At 45.9% G+C, this 19,154-nt stretch overlaps 1 protein-coding gene across 1 annotated transcript in view; it reads right to left on the bottom strand.

Annotated features, from left to right (window-relative positions):
- Positions 1-8,673, bottom strand: part of QARS1 (glutaminyl-tRNA synthetase 1) — a 181,413-nt gene extending 172,740 nt beyond the window's left edge. Inside the window, exon 1 of the mRNA XM_082265362.1 lies at positions 8,516-8,673. Within this exon, the coding sequence (XP_082121488.1) occupies positions 8,516-8,629 (114 nt within the window). The 5' untranslated portion in view covers positions 8,630-8,673. The remainder of the gene's footprint in view (positions 1-8,515) is intronic.
- Positions 8,674-19,154: the final 10,481 nt, after the last annotated feature.

The following is a 19,154-nucleotide window of genomic DNA, read 5'->3' as shown; positions in this document are numbered from 1 at the left end:
CCTAAAATCCCCTTCCTAGCGCAAATCCTAACACAACATACCCCCCACCCCCCCCCATAATTGCCCCTAGCACAAATTTGCACTAAGAGCGATCCTGTGTAATCTGCTGTACGGAGGAGGGCTCCACTGACATGATGGGAGAAAGCAGAGAGCCCACACCTCCTCTCTGCCTCCAAACGTTATGTTTGGCGTAAAAGCAACACAGCTCATCACCCTGAACACTCCATCCCCACTGTCAAACATGGTGGTGGCAGCATCATGGTTTGGTCCTCTTTTCTTCAGCAGGGACAGGGAAGATGGTTAAAATTGATGGGAAGATGGATGGAGCCAAATACAGGACCATTCTGGAAGAAAACCTGATGGAGTCTGCAAAAGACCTGAGACTGGGACGGAGATTTGTCTTCCAACAAGACAATGATCCAAAACATAAAGCAAAATCTACAATGAAATGGTTCACAAACATATCCAGGTGTTAGAATGGCCAAGTCAAAGTCCAGACCTGAATCCAATCGAGAATCTGTGGAAAGAACTGAAAACTGCTGTTCACAAACGCTCTCCATCCAACCTCACTGAGCTCGAGCTGTTTTGCAAGGAGGAATGGGCAAAAATTTCAGTCTCTCGATGTGCAAAACTGATAGAGACATACCCCAAGCGACTTACAGCTGTAATCGCAGCAAAAGGTGGCGCTACAAAATATTAACTTAAGGGGGCTAAATAATTTTGCACGCCCAATTTTTCAGTTTTTTATTTGTTAAAGTTTGAAATATTCAATAAATTTTGTTCCACTTCATGATTGTGTCCCACTTGTTGATTCTTCACAAAAAAAATGACAGTTTTATATCTTTATGTTTGAAGCCTGAAAATGTGGCAAGAGGTCGCAAAGTTCAAGGGGGTTGAATACTTTCGCAAGGCACTGTATGAGTCCCTCTCCAAATATCCATACCTGTAATTCAGCTTTAGAGAAATATTAAAATGGGCTGCCAATGCACAAGAACAAAACACAGAAATGCAGCATTTACTGCTGCTGTGCTGCAAAACGTGTGTCAGAACAGCGCTGCTTTAGTGTTGGGGGGTTCCACTCAAAATTAATGTCACTGTAATGCACCATGAAAAAGTGTATTTTGGCTATTAAAAAACAAACTAAAAATATTAAAATAGTAGAAAAAAAAAATAATAATTGAACTTCACCACACCGTTTGCGTGTTTTTTCTTTTTAAAGTTGAAGTTATAGTATATGGATTTTTACAGAGTTACATTGATCCAGCTTGGACCACTGTCCTGTATATACCAAACCTGCGGGATCCCCATGGAAGCTGGAGATCAGAGGTAGACACCGCTACTACACAGTGTTCTCTGATAAGATAAGTGTGACATCACCACCCCCATCAATACCTCATCCAGACAGAGAACACTTTGCACTCACTGAGACAATGGAAAGTATTCTGTGAATAGTGTCCATGCCAAGCGACCAACCCACTTTGTTCACAATGCACCAGAGCGGCCGCTTGGTCCAGGACCAAATGGAGATCACAGGAGAAGTGGTACCTATACAGTGATTTCCAGCTTCTAGAGCAGCCTTCACTAAATGGCGTTCTACAGTATGGCATCGGGTCCCAGTCCAGGCTGTAAGCTCACTATTCTGCTGCTAAACCGAGTTGGGCTTAACCACTTTTTTGCGATTCGGCACTGCATGATTAACGGACAATTGCGCGGTCGTGCGACGCTGTACCTAAACAAATTTGACATCCTTTTTTTCCCCACAAACAGAGCTTTCTTTTGGTGGTATTTGATCACCTGTGCGATTTTTTGATCATGCGCTATAATCAAAAAAAGAACGTCAATTTTGCAAAAACAACAATATTTTTCACATTTTTAATATGAAATTCCCCCCCCCCCCCAAAAAAAAAAAAAAAAAGTAAAAAAATCAAAAAATTAACATTTTTGGCCAATTTGTTTTCTGCTACATATGCTTGGTAAAAAAAAAAAAAAAAAAAAAAAAAAAATCACAATAAGCGTATTTTTATTGGTTTGTGCAAAAGTTATTGCGTTTACTAAGGGAAAGATTTTTGTCATTTTTTTTTTTTTTTTTAACGAGTAATGGCGGAGATCTGCGATTTTTTTTTTTTGCGGGACTGCGACATTGCGGCGGACAGATCAGACCCTTGACTGCCATTTTTGACACTTTTGGGGTTACCAGTGACATTACTACAGTAATCAGTGCTATACATATGCACTGTTACTGTAAAAATGACACTGGCAGGGAAGGGGTTAACTTTATTGGGGAAGGAGGGGGTCAAGTATGTCCCTAGGGGCGTGTTTCTAACTGTGATTGGACATGGCTACTGGTGTAGGAACAGAGATCAACGGTCCTACATAGTAGAACCGTGTGATCTCCATTTTTACACAGGGGAGAATGACAGGCGGCTTTGTTTACATTAGCCGCCTGCCTTTCTCCCTTCACAGTGAACGATCGCGAGTGACCGGCGGACATCAAGTCCGCCGGTCACACGCACTGACTTGTTAGGGAACGAGCCGGGGCGGGCGCGCGCCTCCACGGGCGCGCGCTCGCCCGCTATTGGCTCACAAGCTAGTGACAGGCTAGTGACGTACCCATACGTCACTTTGCCTGGCCGGGGCTGACCGCTGCAGTATATGTACTTGCGGCGGCCGGCAAATATTATGTACATAAAATGAAGGTGTGAATATAGATCATAATAAAGTCCAATAGGTACAGTCCCAAATAAAGAGGACAATACACCGATGCTTCACTTTCCAGTATAGCATGTGTCACCATTCACCACCAATTATGGTTATCCACCGAAAAGAGCACCACCACCAAAGAGCAAAGTCACTGCCTCTTACCAGCTGTACTGGACCTCTTGTTACACTTTGTGGCCGATTACCCTGCCAGGGCCTTTTGAGATGGCAATCCTATGGGTGTTCCAACGGTACTTATGTGGTAAACACGTCGGGTGCCAATATCCATACATAACAGCTCAAAGGGAAAATGATACTCCACAGTGCAAAACTGATAACCATTTATTCCATAATAATGTAATGCACTTACATCAAAACACGTAGCATGTAAAAATCTCCAGCTGGTCAGAAGATAAAAACGATCCGTGATTCCGGGTCCTGCATATGAGAGGTCAGCGCATCGCCTGCCCTATGCGTTTCGTCACAAATGACGTCATCCTGGGGCTGTACCTATAGGACTTTATTACCATCTATATTCACACCTTCATTTTATGTACATTTTAAGCACAACTCTGTTTTTTTATTTATCTGTATGTACGTCAGGGGTGGGGAACCTTTTATCTGCCAAGGGCCATTTGGGTATTTATAAAATCATTTGGGGGCTGTACAAAATTATCAACTTAAAAATGTGCCTTGTACTGCTGGTCCTGCAGTGAGTACTGCTGGCTCTGGCTGGTACTGCTGTGAGTACTGCTGGCTCTGACTGGTACTGCTGGTTCTGGCTGGTACTGCTGCTGGCGGGAAATGCTGAAGCCCTTTATCTGGCCCTTAAGGCATTATTCCTCGCACTGACACCAAGAATGGGGCATTATTCCTTACACTGACACCAATGGGGGGGGTAATAATTTCCTCCGCTGACCTGACAAAAAAAAAAAAAAAAATGGGGCATTATTCCATCCAACTATTTCTTCCCCAATACCAAAGGAAGGGCATTATTTACTCCCACTGGACACAGTCCGCCCCCCCCCCCCCCCAGAAGTCTAAAGGAAAGTAAATTGGCCCTTTCTTTAAAAAGTTTGGAGACCCCTGTCCTAGACCATAGAGATGAGCGGAGGCCATCTTTCCTCTGCTCATCTGTGGCCAGCCGATGCAACTGCCGGATGGGTTCCCTGAGCTACAGATCTCTCAGATAATCCAGGGAACCACCTGAAACTGGTTTCGCTTCTAAAAGTAATCCAGCGGTAAATGCGCCGCTAGGCCCACTTTTACCAGTTAGAGAATCGCCGCCTGTAAAAGAAAAAAAACCCCAGGGTTTTGACATACTCCTGCAGAAATACCTCTGGTATTCCACTGCCAACTAAGGACGCCTTGATTATGGCCCATATGTCTAACCCACACTTCGGCTCAGCCCTGCCCCCTCTTCATAGGATTTGATTGACAGCATGGCTCCCGCTGCTGCTTCAGGGAGGAGAGAGCCGCATTACTACAGATGGGTACAGTGCTGGATTGAGATTGGGCTCAGGTAAGTGTTTATGGGTGCTAATTATCATCTTATCAACCAAATTTATTTTTTTGTTGGGGCCTTCAAATTCCCACCCCTAGGGGAACCCTTATACTTTTTCTAATCGTGGACTTTTTTTTTTTTTTACCTTATAGTGGGAGTAATTTCTCATACATGAACTTTACCTATAGGTACAGTAAATATCACAGTTTTGGAGATATTTAGTGTAAATGCTGCAGGTTACATCCCCGACGCATGCGCTCTGAGGGAAAGGCCACCCTTCAGAGTCCTGTTCCATGAACGGCAGCTCCCACGCAGGAGTGATGTCATTGCGGCTCCAGCCAATCACACAGCCGGAGTCCGCGAACCCAGAAGAAAGCCCTCTCAGCGGTGACCGTGCCCTGCTGAAGGGCTTCGTTCTAAGATATGTTTCACATAATGTGCTAGTATGCAGATGCATCCTAGCACATTATAACTTTCCCTTGCAGGTAAAAGGAAAAACCCAGGCAGTTTACTAACGCTTTAAACGCAAAGAATGCGCTAAAGTAAAAAAGCTTTCACCTTTACAACCACTTTAATCCCCTCTTAACTGTTAGCCCCCAAAATGCATTTTCTGTGTTGCCAAATTCTTTACTTACTTAATCTTTTCCAAGTCCTCTGGGCCGGCCTCCTGAAGACATGCAGCAGCGTTTGCACCATTGCATACCCAGGGGCCTCCTGGGATTTGTGATGTCAGTAACCTGGACAGCTGAGGGTGCCAGTCTCACCTAGGCAAGAATCCCAGACGATGTCCCCTAAAATTAAAGAGGAGTTCCGCCCCCCCCCCCATGAAAAAATTAAAAGTAAGCAGCTATAAATACTGTAGCTGCTGACTTTTAAATATTAGAACTTACCTGTCCAGTGTTCCCACGATGTTGGCACCCGAAGCCGATTTTTGTATCGGCTCTCGGGTGCTGCCACCACCATTCAGGGTAAGGGAACCCGGCAGTGAAGCCTTTCATCTTCACATCTGGTTCCCCACTGCACATGCGCAAAAGCACTTTGGAATTGGCCTGGCGGCGGAAACAAAAAAAAGGATGGGGGGCCGGACTTCCAAGGGACAGAGCTGTCTCCTGGAAGTAGGGAATGATACCTGTCAAAAACAGGTACCGTCCCCCCCCCTGAAAGGTGCCAAGATGTGGCACCGGAGGGGGGCAGGAAGCATATTTTTCTTTTTTCACTTTTCGCGGTGGAACTCAGTTTAAATATTGGGGGGGGGGGGTAATTGGGCCAAAGGTTCTTTCCAACAGGATACAGCTGATCAGTAATGATCGGGTTTAAGTCTACTTTAAAGTGGAGTTCCACCCAAAAGTGGAGGCTCCGCTTATCTGTCACAAATGGGGTGGGGGGGGGGGGAAGCAGGTACCCGTCCTCACTTCCATCAAACCTCACCATGGCGACATATGTCAGTACAGCCGCCCCCCTCCTCCTTCCCCACCACTGGCCATTAAGCACAGGGTGCTTTGCGCATGCGCAGTAGGGAATTGGCCATGAAGCCGCAAGTCTTCACTTCCAGCTTCCCTTACGGACAATGGCGGCGGCGGCAGCACCCGAGAGCCGATGGAAACATCAGCGGGGGGGGTGAGGACATGGCTGGATTCCCGGACAGGTAAGTGTCCTAATAATAACAGTCAGCATCTACAGTAGGTTGCTGGCTTAAATTTAATGTGGGGGTCGGAGCTCCTCTTTAATAAAAGTGCAGCAGGCGGCCTCATCGGTCCACGTAGCGCAGACAGCACCCCCTGGATACGGTTGCTAAGCAACAGAAAACCTCTCTTATCACTTTGCGCCCCTCTGACCATAGTCCTTGCTTATAACCATTGACGGGAGATGCCAAATACAGCTCCAAGAGGACCTGTCACTGGATCGCTCCCAAGTCGGTATTCTAAAAACGGTCTTCTGACCGGCCGGAGATTTTCCCGAAGCAACAGGAAACCTTTCTTACCACTTGGCGTCCCTCGGACCGTAGTCCTTGCTTATAACCATTGTCCTGAGACGCCAAATACAGCTCCAAGAGGACCTGTCGTCACGGGATACCGCGCCAGATCGTTCCCAACTCGTCGATATTCTAAAAACGGTGAAACGGTCTTCTGACCGGCTGGAGATTTTCCCAAAGCAACGGGAAACCTTTCTTATCACTTGGTGTCCCTCGGACCGTAGTCCTTGCTTATAACCATTGACCTGAGACGCCAAATACAGCTCCAAGAGGACCCGTTGTCACCAGGTCGTTCCCAAGTCGGTATTCTAAAAAAGGTGAAACGGTCTTCTGACCGGCCGGAGATTTTCCCGAAGCAACGGGAAACCTTTCTTATCACCTGGCGTCCCTCGGACCGTAGTCCTTGCTTATAACCATTGACCTGAGACGCCAAATACAGCTCCAAGAGGACCTGTCGTCACGGGATACCGCGCCAGATCGTTCCCAACTCGTCGATATTCTAAAAATGGTGAAACGGTCTTCTGACCGGCTGGAGATTTTCCCAAAGCAACGGGAAACCTTTCTTATCACTTGGTGTCCCTCGGACCGTAGTCCTTGCTTATAACCATTGACCTGAGACGCCAAATACAGCTCCAAGAGGACCCGTTGTCACCGGATCGTTCCCAAGTCGGTATTCTAAAAAAGGTGAAACGGTCTTCTGATCAGCCGGAGATTTTCCCAAAGCAACAGGAAAACTTTCTTATCACTTGGCGTCCCTCGGACCGTAGTCCTTGCTTATAACCATTGACCTGAGACGCCAAATACAGCTCCAAGAGGACCTGTTGTCACCGGAACGTTCCCAACTCGGTATTCTAAAAACTGTGAAACGGTCTTCTGATCAGCCGGAGATTTTCCCAAAGCAACAGGAAACCTTTCTTATCACTTGACGTCCCTCGGACCATAGTCCTTGCTTATAACCATTGACCTGAGACACCAAATACAGCTCCAAGAGGACCTGTCGTCACCGGATACCGCGCCGGAACGTTCCCAACTCGGTATTCTAAAAACAGTCTTCTGACCGGCCGGAGATTTTTCAGAAGTAACGGGAAACCTTTCTTATCACTTGGCGTCCCTCAGACTGTAGTCCTTGCTTATAACCATTGATCGGCGACGCCAAATACAGCTCCAAGAGGACCTGTCGTCACGGGATACCGCGCCAGATCGTTCCCAACTCGTCGATATTCTAAAAACGGTGAAACGGTCTTCTGACCGGCTGGAGATTTTCCCAAAGCAACGGGAAACCTTTCTTATCACTTGGTGTCCCTCGGACCATAGTCCTTGCTTATAACCATTGACCTGAGACGCCAAATACAGCTCCAAGAGGACCTGTCGTCACGGGATACCGCGCCAGATCGTTCCCAACTCGTCGATATTCTAAAAACGGTGAAACGGTCTTCTGACCAGCTGGAGATTTTCCCAAAGCAACGGGAAACCTTTCTTATCACTTGGTGTCCCTCGGACCGTAGTCCTTGCTTATAACCATTGACCTGAGACGCCAAATACAGCTCCAAGAGGACCCGTTGTCACCGGATCGTTCCCAAGTCGGTATTCTAAAAAAGGTGAAACGGTCTTCTGACCGGCCGGAGATTTTCCCGAAGCAACGGGAAACCTTTCTTATCACCTGGCGTCCCTCGGACCGTAGTCCTTGCTTATAACCATTGACCTGAGACGCCAAATACAGCTTCAAGAGGACCTGTCGTCACCGGAACGTTCCCAACTCGGTATTCTAAAAACTGTGAAACGGTCTTCTGATCAGCCGGAGATTTTCCCAAAGCAACAGGAAACCTTTCTTATCACTTGGCGTCCCTCGGACCGTAGTCCTTGCTTATAACCATTGACCTGAGACACCAAATACAGCTCCAAGAGGACCTGCGGTCACCGGATACCGCGCCGGAACGTTCCCAACTCTGTATTCTAAAAACGGTCTTCTGAACGGCCGGAGATTTTTCAGAAGCAATAGGAAACCTTTCTTATCACTTGGCGTCCCTCAGACTGTAGTCCTTGCTTATAACCATTGACCGGCGACGCCAAATACAGCTCCAGGAGGACCTGTCGTCATCGGATACCGCGCCGGAACGTTCCCAACTCGGTATTCTAAAAACGGTGACCCCACCGCCCTCCTCTGAGTTATACAGCACACCGCTGTCAAAGTGACAGGTTCTCTTTAGGCCAAATCCAGCCACTTAGTTATATTAATGAGCTATCTGATGACAGGATGGTAATCACCTCACTGCAGTGACTCCACATGGCAGCCTGAACACTGCAGTGACAGTTCCTCTTGAGGGGAGGAGGGCCTTCCTTACCTGCAGCACGGCGTCCCTCAGCACCGAGCTCAGCGCCTCGTTCTTCAGTGTCTCCTTTGCCTTCTGTTCACTCAGACCGATGGAAGTGAAGAGAGACACCGAGTCCGCCGCCATCTTGGAGCCGGGAAGGTAGGGGAAGCCGAAGCGGCCAATCAGGACCAAGAGCCAGGGCACGCTGGTGGTAGTTGTCCAATCGCAGAGGTAGGGCTTTGAATCCGCCGAGGCCAATGGCAGCACGCGAGAGTTTCACGTGGTATGCGTGCGGCCAATGGCGTGCCGGGGGTACCGCAGAAGGGGGCGGGGTCCGGGTTGCATCAGGCAGCGGGCTGGGGAAAGGGGCTGTGTTGTCCGCACGTGGGTGATGTGTTCAGAGTGCAGCTGAACGGGAACTTTTATCATTAGATGGGGATGGAGTGGTTGGTTAGAGGTTAGAAGCTCTGTCACGCTTTTATTGCTGTGTCCCCATTAGGGAGATTCAGTGGAAGGAGTTTAATAAAGCTCTAATCACACTTTTCTGATGGTTGTAGAACTAAGAGCAAAACTTTCTTTTTATTATTTAGGATAGAGTAAAGGAGGGTTAAAACCCCTGCCAGATTTTTCTCTCCATCTTTTCAATCTGTTTCCCATTGTGGAGATTTTACATCCTGTCCCATAGCCAAACAGGAAGTGAGAGGAAATCCCTGCAAATTAACAACTTAAGCCCCGGAAGATTTTACCCCCTTCCTGACCAGGGGGTATTTTGCGATTCGGCACTGCGTGACTTTAACTGACAATTGCGCGGTCGTGCGACGCTGTACCCAAACTAATTTTACGTCCTTTTTTTCCCACAAACAGAGCTTTCTTTTGGTGGTATTTGATCACCTGTGCGATTTTTTGATCATGCGCTATAAACAAAAAAAGAGCGACAGTTTTGCAAAAATAACAATATTTTTCACATTTTTTTATATGAAATTCCCCAAAAAAAAATATAAAAATCAAAATTTTTTAACATTTTAGGCCAATTTGTTTTATGCTACATATGTTTGGTAAAAAAAATCGCAAAAAGCGTATTTTGATTGGTTTGCGCAAAAGTTATTGCATTTACTAACTAATGGAAAGATTTTTGTCATTTTTTTTTTTTTAACGAGTAATGGCGGCGATCTGCGATTTTTTTTGCGAGACTGCGACATTGCGGCGGACAGATCGGACCCTTGACTGACATTTTTGACACTTTTGGGGATACCAGTGACAATACTGCAGTAATCAGTGCTATATATGTGCACTGTTACTGTAAAATTACACTGGCAGGGAAGGAGTTAACTTTATTAGAGAAGGAGGGGTTAAGTGTGTCCCTAGGGGCGTGATTCTAACTGTGATTGGCTGTGGCTTGAGGTGTAAGAACAGAGATCAACGGTCCTACATAGCAGAACCGTATGATCACCATTCATACACGGGAGAATGACAGGCGGCTTTGTTTACATTAGCCGCCTGCCTTTCTCCCGGTGTAACCGACAATCGCGAGTGACCGGCGGGCACACGCGCGGGGGAGTCCGTGAGCGAGCGGGAGAGCACCTCTGGCGGCGCGCGCTCGCTCCCTAGACCCTCACAGGCTAGTGACGTAGTCCTACGTAGCTTTGCCTGTGAGGGGCTGACCGCCACAGTAAATAGTCGTGCAGCGGTCGGCAAGTGGTTAAAGTAGAACTATGGGCAAAACTTTTATTTTATTTTGGTAAGGGAGGGTTAAAACCCCTGTCAGATTTTTCTCTCCATCTTTTCAATCTGTGTCCCATTGTGGAGATTTCACGTCCTGTCCCATAGCCAAACAGGAAGTGAGAGGAAACCCCTGCAAATTACCCACTTAAAGGGTAACTCCACTTTTGTGGGGGGAAAAAAATCAGCCAATAAAGAAAAAACAATATAGCGTATACAATTGCGACACAAATCATATTGTCATTGAATGTTATTAAAATTACCTTTCCTTTTCAATCTGCAGCTGCTGTAATTTTATGAAAATGCAATACAATATGGCCGCCTGGAGGTGTTCTGTACACAGAATGTATACTGACCACACCCCCAGAAACATCATTTCCTGCTTGTGTGATTGGCTCACCAATTTTACCAGAAGTCTGCACTAAGGCTGGCCATACACTATACAATTTTCTTGTTCAACTTTGCTTTAGATTTACCAAAACCATGTGATATAGGGTCAAACCTAAACACTTTCAATTTGTATGTAATCAGACAGGCCCTTGCACTACATAGTTTAAGGTAAATCTAAAGGAAATTGAATAAGAAAATTGTATAGTGTATGGCAAGCTTAAGATACAAGTCAGATTTCTGGCATCCCCTGCAACAAAAATGTCATTTTTGGTGAGATACTCCCAATAGGAACACGTCTAAAGGGATGCAGGCCCAGCAGATTTCCTCATTAGTGCTCTGCAGCTGCCAAAGCTGATAGATAATTATGAAACCACTCCCATTAGACCCACTTAGCACAGAGGAACAAACAATGATTTCTTCAGAATAACAAAAATTGGGAATCTGCAACAAAGTTTGTTACATTCCCTGCAATGTACAGAGATCATCCAGAGAGGAATGTTTTTTTTCTCAACAAAAGTGGAGTTACGCTTTAAGCACTTGACCTCCGGAAGATTTGGTGGTTTTTGATCACCTCTGCGGTTTATTTTTTGCGCTATAAACAAAAAAAAAGTCAGACAATTTTGAAAAAATAAAAAAATATTTTTTACTTTCTGCTTTAAAAAACTGTCTTCAAGTGGTCAGAAGAGTGGGTGATGTGTGGCAAAAGCTTTTACTATTGGGAATAAAATTCCCGGATAGTTCAAACACCCCCCAAATTACCCCATTTTGGAAAGTAGACACCCCAAGCTGTTTGCTGAGAGGCATGGTGAGTCCAAGGAATATTTTATATATTGCCAAAGGTTTTGGGAAAATTAAAAAAAATTTTTTTTTACACAAATTTGTCACTAAATTATATATTGGTCACACATGCCATGGGTATATGAGAAAGTACACTCCAAAATACATTCTGCTGCTTCTCCTGAGTACAGGGATACCCCATGTGTGAGACTTTTTGCCAGTCTAGGACCCCGAAAACCAATCACCACCTTCAGGCTTTCTAAGGGCGTAAATTGCTCATTTTGTTGATTTCACTCCTCACTATCTGTGTCAGTTTCAGGGGCCATGAAATGCCAAGAAAGCACAAACAATGCCAAATGACTCCTTTTTGGAAAGTAGACACCCCAAGCTATTTGCTGAGAGGCATGTTGAGTCAATGGAATATTTTATATTTTGCCACAATTTTTGGGAAAATTACATTTCTTTTTTTTTTACACAAAGTTGTCACTAAATGATATATTGCTCACACATGCCATGGCTATATGTGAAATGACACCCTAAAATACATTCTGCTGCTTCTCCTGAGTATGGGGATACCACATGTGTGAGACTTTTTGGGAGCCAAGCTGTGTACGGGACCCCGAATACCAATCACTGGCTTTCCAAGGGCGTAAATTGCTCATTTTACTTCCTCACTATCTTACATAGTTAGTCAGGTTGGAAAAGGACACAAGTCCATCTGGTTCAACCAAAAACAGTATTGAAAAACCCAACCATACAATGCCATATACACAATCCTATATCCGCAGTTGGTCCGGAAGGCGAAAAAACCCCAGCAAAGCATGATCCAATTTACTACAGCAGGGGGAAAAAAATCCTTCCTGATCCCACGAGAGGCAATCAGATATTCCCTGGATCAACTTTACCTAACAAAATATTAGTACCCGCTTATATTAAGTACACCCAGGAAAGAATCCAGGCCTTTTTTAAAGCAATCTTGTGAGCTGGCCAGAACCACCTCTGACATTTTCACAGCTCTTACAGTGAAGAAACCTTTCCGTATTTGGAGACAAAATCTGTTTTCCTCTAGACGTAAAGAGTGCCCCCTTGTCCTCTCTGTTGACCTTAAAGTGAACAACTCAACACAAAGTTGACTATATGGTCCCCTTATGTATTTATACATGTTGATCATATCCCCCCTTAAAGCGGCGATCCACCCTCAAAAGTGACTTTGGCCCATCCGCTTGCTCTGTGTCACCTGAAAAAGAAATGGATAATGCCGATTTTTTTTTTGTTTACTTACCTTGTTTTTGAAGAAAATATACTTACCTTACTTCCTCTTCCTCCCTCTGCGGACACGGCCGCCGCCGTCACTTTCTGCTTGCGTTGACTCCTGGGAGCTGAAAGTCATCGCTCCCAGGAGTCAATGCGCCTGCACCAGCCCCGCTCGTCAGTTCCGGGGCAGGCGCGTCATTCCCTGCTAAACAGCTTCTGGGCATGTGCAGGAATAACGCGCCTGCCCCGGAACTGACGAGCGGGGCCGGTGCAGGGCATTCTGGGACGGAAGAGGACACCCTGGCTTTAGATGCCCACACTTGAGATGGCAGCGCTGGACAAGAAATTTTCAAGGTAAGTATTTCTTCTAAAAGGTAAGTGCAACCTGGGACAGTTCAGAGGCTATCCATTCTGAAATGCACTAGCCCTGACTGTCCCGAGGGTATTTTTATCTCAAAAACGTTTTTGAGGGTGGAACTCCGCTTTAATCTCCTCTTCTCAAGAGAGAATAAATTCAGTTCCTCTAATCTTTCCTCATAGCTGAGCTCCTCCATGCCTCTTATCAGTTTGGTTGCCCTTCTCTGCACTTTCTCCAGTTCCCCGATATCCTTTTTAAGAAGTGGTGCCAAAAGCTGAACTTCATATTCCAGAAGAGGTCTTACTAATGATTTGTACAGGCGTAAAATGATATCTCCCTCTCTGGAGTCCATGCCCCTGTTAATACAAGAAAGGACTTTGTTTGCTTTGGAAACCGCAGCTTGGCATTGCATGCTATTATTAAGCTTATGATCTACCAGAACACCCAGATCCTTCTCTGCTATGGATTCCCCCAGTTCTACTCCACCTAGTATGTATGATGCATGCATATTCTTAGCCCCCAAGTGCATAACTTAACATTTATCAACATTAAACCTCATTTGCCACATAGTTGCCCAATAAAACAGAGCATTGAGGTCAGTTTGTAAATTGGAGACATCCTGTAAGGAAGTTATTCTACTGCAAAGCTTGGTGTCATCTGAAAAGACTGAAATGGTACTTTTAATCCCTGACCCGATATAATTTATAAAGATATTAAAAAGTAAGTGTCCCAACACTGAACCTTGGGGTACACCACTGATAACCTTAGACCATTCAGAGTAAGAATCATTAACCGCTACTCTCTGAATTCTGTCTTTTAGCCAATTTTCTATCCAATTACAAAGTGATATTTCCAAGCCTGTAGACTTTACCTTACACATTAGCCGTGTGTGGGGAACTGTGTCAAACGTTTTTGCAAAATCCAAGTATACCACGTGCACAGCCACCCCTCTGTCCAAGGTTTTACTTACCTCCTCATAAAAAGAAATCCGGTTTGTTTGACAACTTCTGTCTTTTATGAATCCATGCTGTTAGTTGGTTAAAATATTTTTTTCCAGCAAGAACTCATCTATGTGATCTTTTATTAACCACTTTACCACTAGAGCATTTTGCTGTCTTACGTCTGGGCCACTTTTTGCCATTCGGCGCTGTGCGACTTTAACTGACAATTGCGCGGTCATTTGATCACCTGTGCGATTTTTACTTTTTGCGCTATAAACAAAAAAAGAGCGTTTATTTTGAAAAAAATAACAATATTTTTAAAATTTTTTTATATGAAATTCCCCCCAAAAAAGATGTAAAAATCAATTTTTTTTTTTAAATTTTTGGCCAATTTGTTTTCTGCTACCCATGTTTGGTAAAAAAAAATCGCAATAAGCGTATTTTGATTGGTTTGCGCAAAAGTTATTGCGTTTACTAACAAAGGGAAAGATTTATGTCATTTTTGGTGTTTTTTTTTTTTAACGAGTAATGGCGGCGATCTGCGATTTTTTTGCGGGACTGCGACATTGCGGCGGACAGATCGGACCCTTGACTGTCATTTTTGACACTTTTGGGGGTACCAGTGACATTACTGCTGTAATCAGTGCTATATATGTGCACTGTTACTGTAAAAATGACACTGGCAGTGAAGGGGTTAATTTTATTGGAGAGGGAGGGGTTATTATATGCCTGGTGCTTACTGACGTGTGGGAGGGGGGAGGTGACTGTGTGACACAGGGACAGATCGGATGTCCAGCTATGCTGAACACTCCGATCTGTCACTCCCTGTCACTGAGGAGATCCGCCCGCTCTGTTTACACAGGCGGGTGGATCTCCAAACTGGATTCCCCGACGATCGGGGCAGAGCAGCGGCGATCGCCGCTGCTCCTCCCCTGGCCTGACTCCCGCTGTGAATGAAAACAGCGGGAGCGCGCCTTCAGCGGCGCGCGAGCGCCGCCTACAGGGGGAGGAGTCTGGCGACGTAGGTCTACGTCGTCAGACGGGATCGTGCCACTTTGCCGCAGTAGTACTCCGGTACATAGCGGTAAAGTGGTTAAACTCTCCAGTATCTTCCCCACTATAGAAATTAAACTAACAGGTCTATAGTTACTTGGCAAGGACTTTGATCCTTTTTTAAATATAGGCACCACATTGGCCCTACGCCAATCCAGTGTTACTAGTCCCTAAAAATTAGAAACAAAGGCTTTGAAATTATAGCACTCAGTTCTTTTAGGATGCGTGGGTGGATGCCATCTGGTCCTGGCGCTTTATCCACCCTTATTCTGTCTAAATATTTCTGGACCATATCACTTTTGAGCCATTGTGGATCATTTGGGGCTGTGTCATTACCATCCTCATTATGGTCATGAGCTCCCCCATGCTCCTTTGTATATACAAAGCTGAAGAAAGTATTTAATAAATTTGCCTTCTCTTTGTCCCCAGTCACCCACTCCTGATTATTTTGTAAAGGGCCTACATGCTATAAGACCTGACCTTTTTACTATTAATATATTTGAAGAATATTTTGGGGTTTGTCCTACTATCTTTTGCAATCTGTTATTCATTTTGAGTTTTTGCATCCTTGATTTGCTTTTTACATATTCTGTTATATTCTTTGTAACAATTAAAGCGGAGTTCCACCCTGGATTGTTTTTTTTTTTTTTTTAATACCCCCGGGACAGTCAGGGCTAGTGCATTCCACAATGGCTAGCCCCTGATCTGTCCCGGGTTGCACTTACCTGTTAGGACAAATACTTACCTTGCAAACGTCTTGTCCAGCGCTGCCATCTCAGATGTGGGCAGCTTGAAGCCAGCGAGATCCTCTTCGGCGTCTTCTTCCGCCTTCTTTGGTCCCACGATGCTCTGCGCCGGCCCCGACGTCACTTCCGGGTCGCGCGCGTCATCCCTCTACAGCTTCTGGGCATGCCCAGAAGCTGTTTAGAAGGGGATGACGCGCTCGACCCGGAACTGACGTCGGGGCCGGTGCAGGCGCAATGATTCCTGGGAGCTATGACGTCCAGCTCCCAGGAATCATTGCAGAGCCAGGAAGTGACGACGGGCCGCGGCCGAGGAAGGAGGAAGAAGGAAGTAAGGTAAGTATTTTTTCTTCGCTACGAGGTAAGTAAAAAAAAAAAAAATATGCGATTATCCATTTCTTTTTCAGGTGACCCGGAGCGAGAAGATGGAGGTAAGTATAAAAATAGGGTGGAACTCCACTTTAAACAATGATAGTGTTCCTTCATTTTTATATTTTTTTAAAAGCTCTTTTCTTTTTATTTATAGCTTTTTTAACTTTGGCCGTGAGCCACATAGGTTTTACTTTTAGCTTTTTAAACGTATTACCCATGGGAATATACTTTGCAGTGAGTTAGTATAAAGTCTTTTTGAAAATTTTCCATTTCTGTTCTGTGCTCATCGATGCCAATATTCCCTCCCAGTTTATATTCTGGAGAGCAGCCCTCATTCTTGGAAAATTTGCTCTCTTAAATCTCCAATTTGCTCTTGGAATTTCCTGTATACGTTTTTTGCTTACAGCTAACATTCAAGTTGGGTGGCTGGGTCCGGTTAACACAAACACGGACGGGAGTCAGAGTCAGACTCGACTGTCCTGTGTGTGCCTGTACCCATGGAGGCAGACAGGCATTCCTGCAGTTGTGGGCTCCCCCTCCACGGCCCAAGGGGCCTGACAGTAGTGCAGGCCCGACAGGAGCTTGCCACCTACTAAGTTCGGCGGCGGGATGCACACGGGAGTCCGGACTAATGCTTGGCTGGGGCTGGGTCGCTCAGCAGGTGGGGCCCCCTGGGCAAGTGGGGCCCCCGTGCAACTGCCCAGCGAGCCCATTCGATAAGATGGCCCTGCCCCAAATGACCCCATTTTTGGAAAGTAGACACTCCAGGCTATTTGCTTAGAGGCATGTTGAGTCCATGGAATGGTTTATATTTTGCCACAAATTTCGGTAAAATTACAAAACGTTTTTTTTTTTTTTTGTTTTACACAAAGTTGTCTTTTAAATGATATATTGCTCAAACATGCCATGGGTATATGTGAAATGACACCCCAAAATACACTCTACTGCTTCTCCTGAGTACAGGGATATCCCATGCGTGAGACTTTTTGGCAGTCTAGCCGTGTACAGGACCCCGAAAACCAATCACCACCTTCAGGCTTTCTAAGGAAATGTATTTTGGGGTGTCATTTCACATATAGCCATGGCATGTGTGAGCAATATATAACTTAGTGACAACTTTGTGAAAAAAAAATAAATTTTTGTAATTTTCCTAAAACTTGTGGCAAAATATAAAATATTCCATTGACTCAACATGCCTCTCTGCAAATAGCTTAAGGTGTCTACTTTCCGAAAAGGGGTCATTTTGGGGGGGGGGGGGGTTTGAGCTATCAAGGCATTTCATGGCCTCCGAAACTGTTATACGGTAAATACAGATGTATGTCCAAATAAACATACATGTCCGCCAGGACACCATGGATCTGGCATAGTAGTCCAAAGAAACTTTTTATTGCGAAGGGATCACATCATATCAGGATAAGTGCAACGTTTGGGAGTCACGCAGGACCCCTTCGTCAGGCATGTGATTTGTACGTCCAAAGTCGCATAACAAGTCGCACTAGTGGAAACGAAGATTTAGTCTACGTTTCCACTATTGTGATTTGGAGTGCAACTTTGATGCGACTTTGATCCAACTTCACACTCTCTTGATCAAAGTCGCATCAAAAGTTGCATAAAATTAGTACAGGTAGCTTTTCAAAATTGCTGATTTTCAAAGTCGCATGAAATCAATGGGCTGTGACTTGTCATGCGACTTTGTGTGTCTAAAGTCGCAAGACAAGTCACACTAGTGGAAACGTAGACTTAGTGTGGCTGCCTGTACTATTCCTTTGATGTATATTGAACATTGTAGAGCTCAGAGCACTTCCAGCTACACTGACAGCCCAGTGCTGTATTTTGGCCTAGGCCAACAAGGCCAAGGCCTAGGGCGGCACTTTGCAGGGGGGGGGGGCAGCAACAAAGCTGCCCCCCCCCTCCACCTGAGACTCTATTGGCCACTGGTTGCTAGAGCCGCCTCTCTCACCCCCCTCTCTCTCTCTCTCTCTCTCACACTCACCCCCTCTCTCTCTCTCTCCCTCACTCCCCTCTCTCCACCCCCTCTCTCTCACCCCCCCCCTTTCTCTCATCCCCCCTCTCTTTCATCCCCCCCTCTCTCTCACCCCCCCCCTCTTTCATCCCCCCTCACCCCCCTCTCTCTCTCATCCCCCCTCTCTCTCTCCCTCACCCTTCTCTCTCTCCCACTCCCTCTCACCCCCCCCCCCCCTCTGGTGAGATCTCAGGGGTTCATGCTGGGACTTGTAGTCCTTCAATTTTGGAGGGAGTTACATCCGTTAAAAAAGGAGTGGGGAAAATTTACATAAGAAGGGGGGTTGCCCAATTTTAGTCTTGCCTAGGGCAGCACAAAACCAAAATACACCACTGTGACAGCCCCCCCCCCCCCCTTTCCCCTTCTGTGTCCAGCTTCCTTCTCCTATGGTAGTCTTCATTCAAAGCCCAGCAAAGCTATACTATATATGTGCCCCCCCAGCACCAGCAAAGTTATACTATATATGTGCCCCTCCACCCCCCCCCCAGCACAGCTATACTGTATATGTGCCCCCCCAGCACCAGCACAGCTATACTGTATATGTGCCCCTCCCCAGCACAGCTATACTGTATATGTGCCCCTCCCCAACACAGCTTTACTGTATATGTGCCCCCCACCCCCCTGCAGCACAGCTATACTGTATATATGCCCCCCTGCAGCACAGCTATACTGTATATATGCCCCCCTGCAGCACAGCTATACTGTATATATGCCCCCCCCCCGCAGCACAGCTATACTGTATATGTGCCCCTCTCCCCCCAGCACAGCTATACTGTATATGTGCCCCTCCACCCCCAGCACAGCTATACTGTATATGTGCCCCTCCACCCCCAGCACAGCTATACTGTATATATGCCCCCCCCCCCCCGCAGCACAGCTATACTGTATATGTGCCCCTCTCCCCCCAGCACAGCTATACTGTATATGTGCCCCTCTCCCCCCAGCACAGCTATACTGTATATGTGCCCCTCTCCCCCCCAGCACAGCTATACTGTATATGTGCCCCTCTCCCCCCCCCAGCACAGCTATACTGTATATG

The sequence above is a fragment of the Pelophylax lessonae genome (genome assembly GCF_965119305.1).
Source record: "Pelophylax lessonae genome assembly, chromosome: 8".
Taxonomy (NCBI): Eukaryota; Metazoa; Chordata; class Amphibia; order Anura; family Ranidae; genus Pelophylax; species Pelophylax lessonae.
Note: the sequence above shows the minus strand (reverse complement) of the source record. Positions and strands in the feature narration are given on the sequence as shown.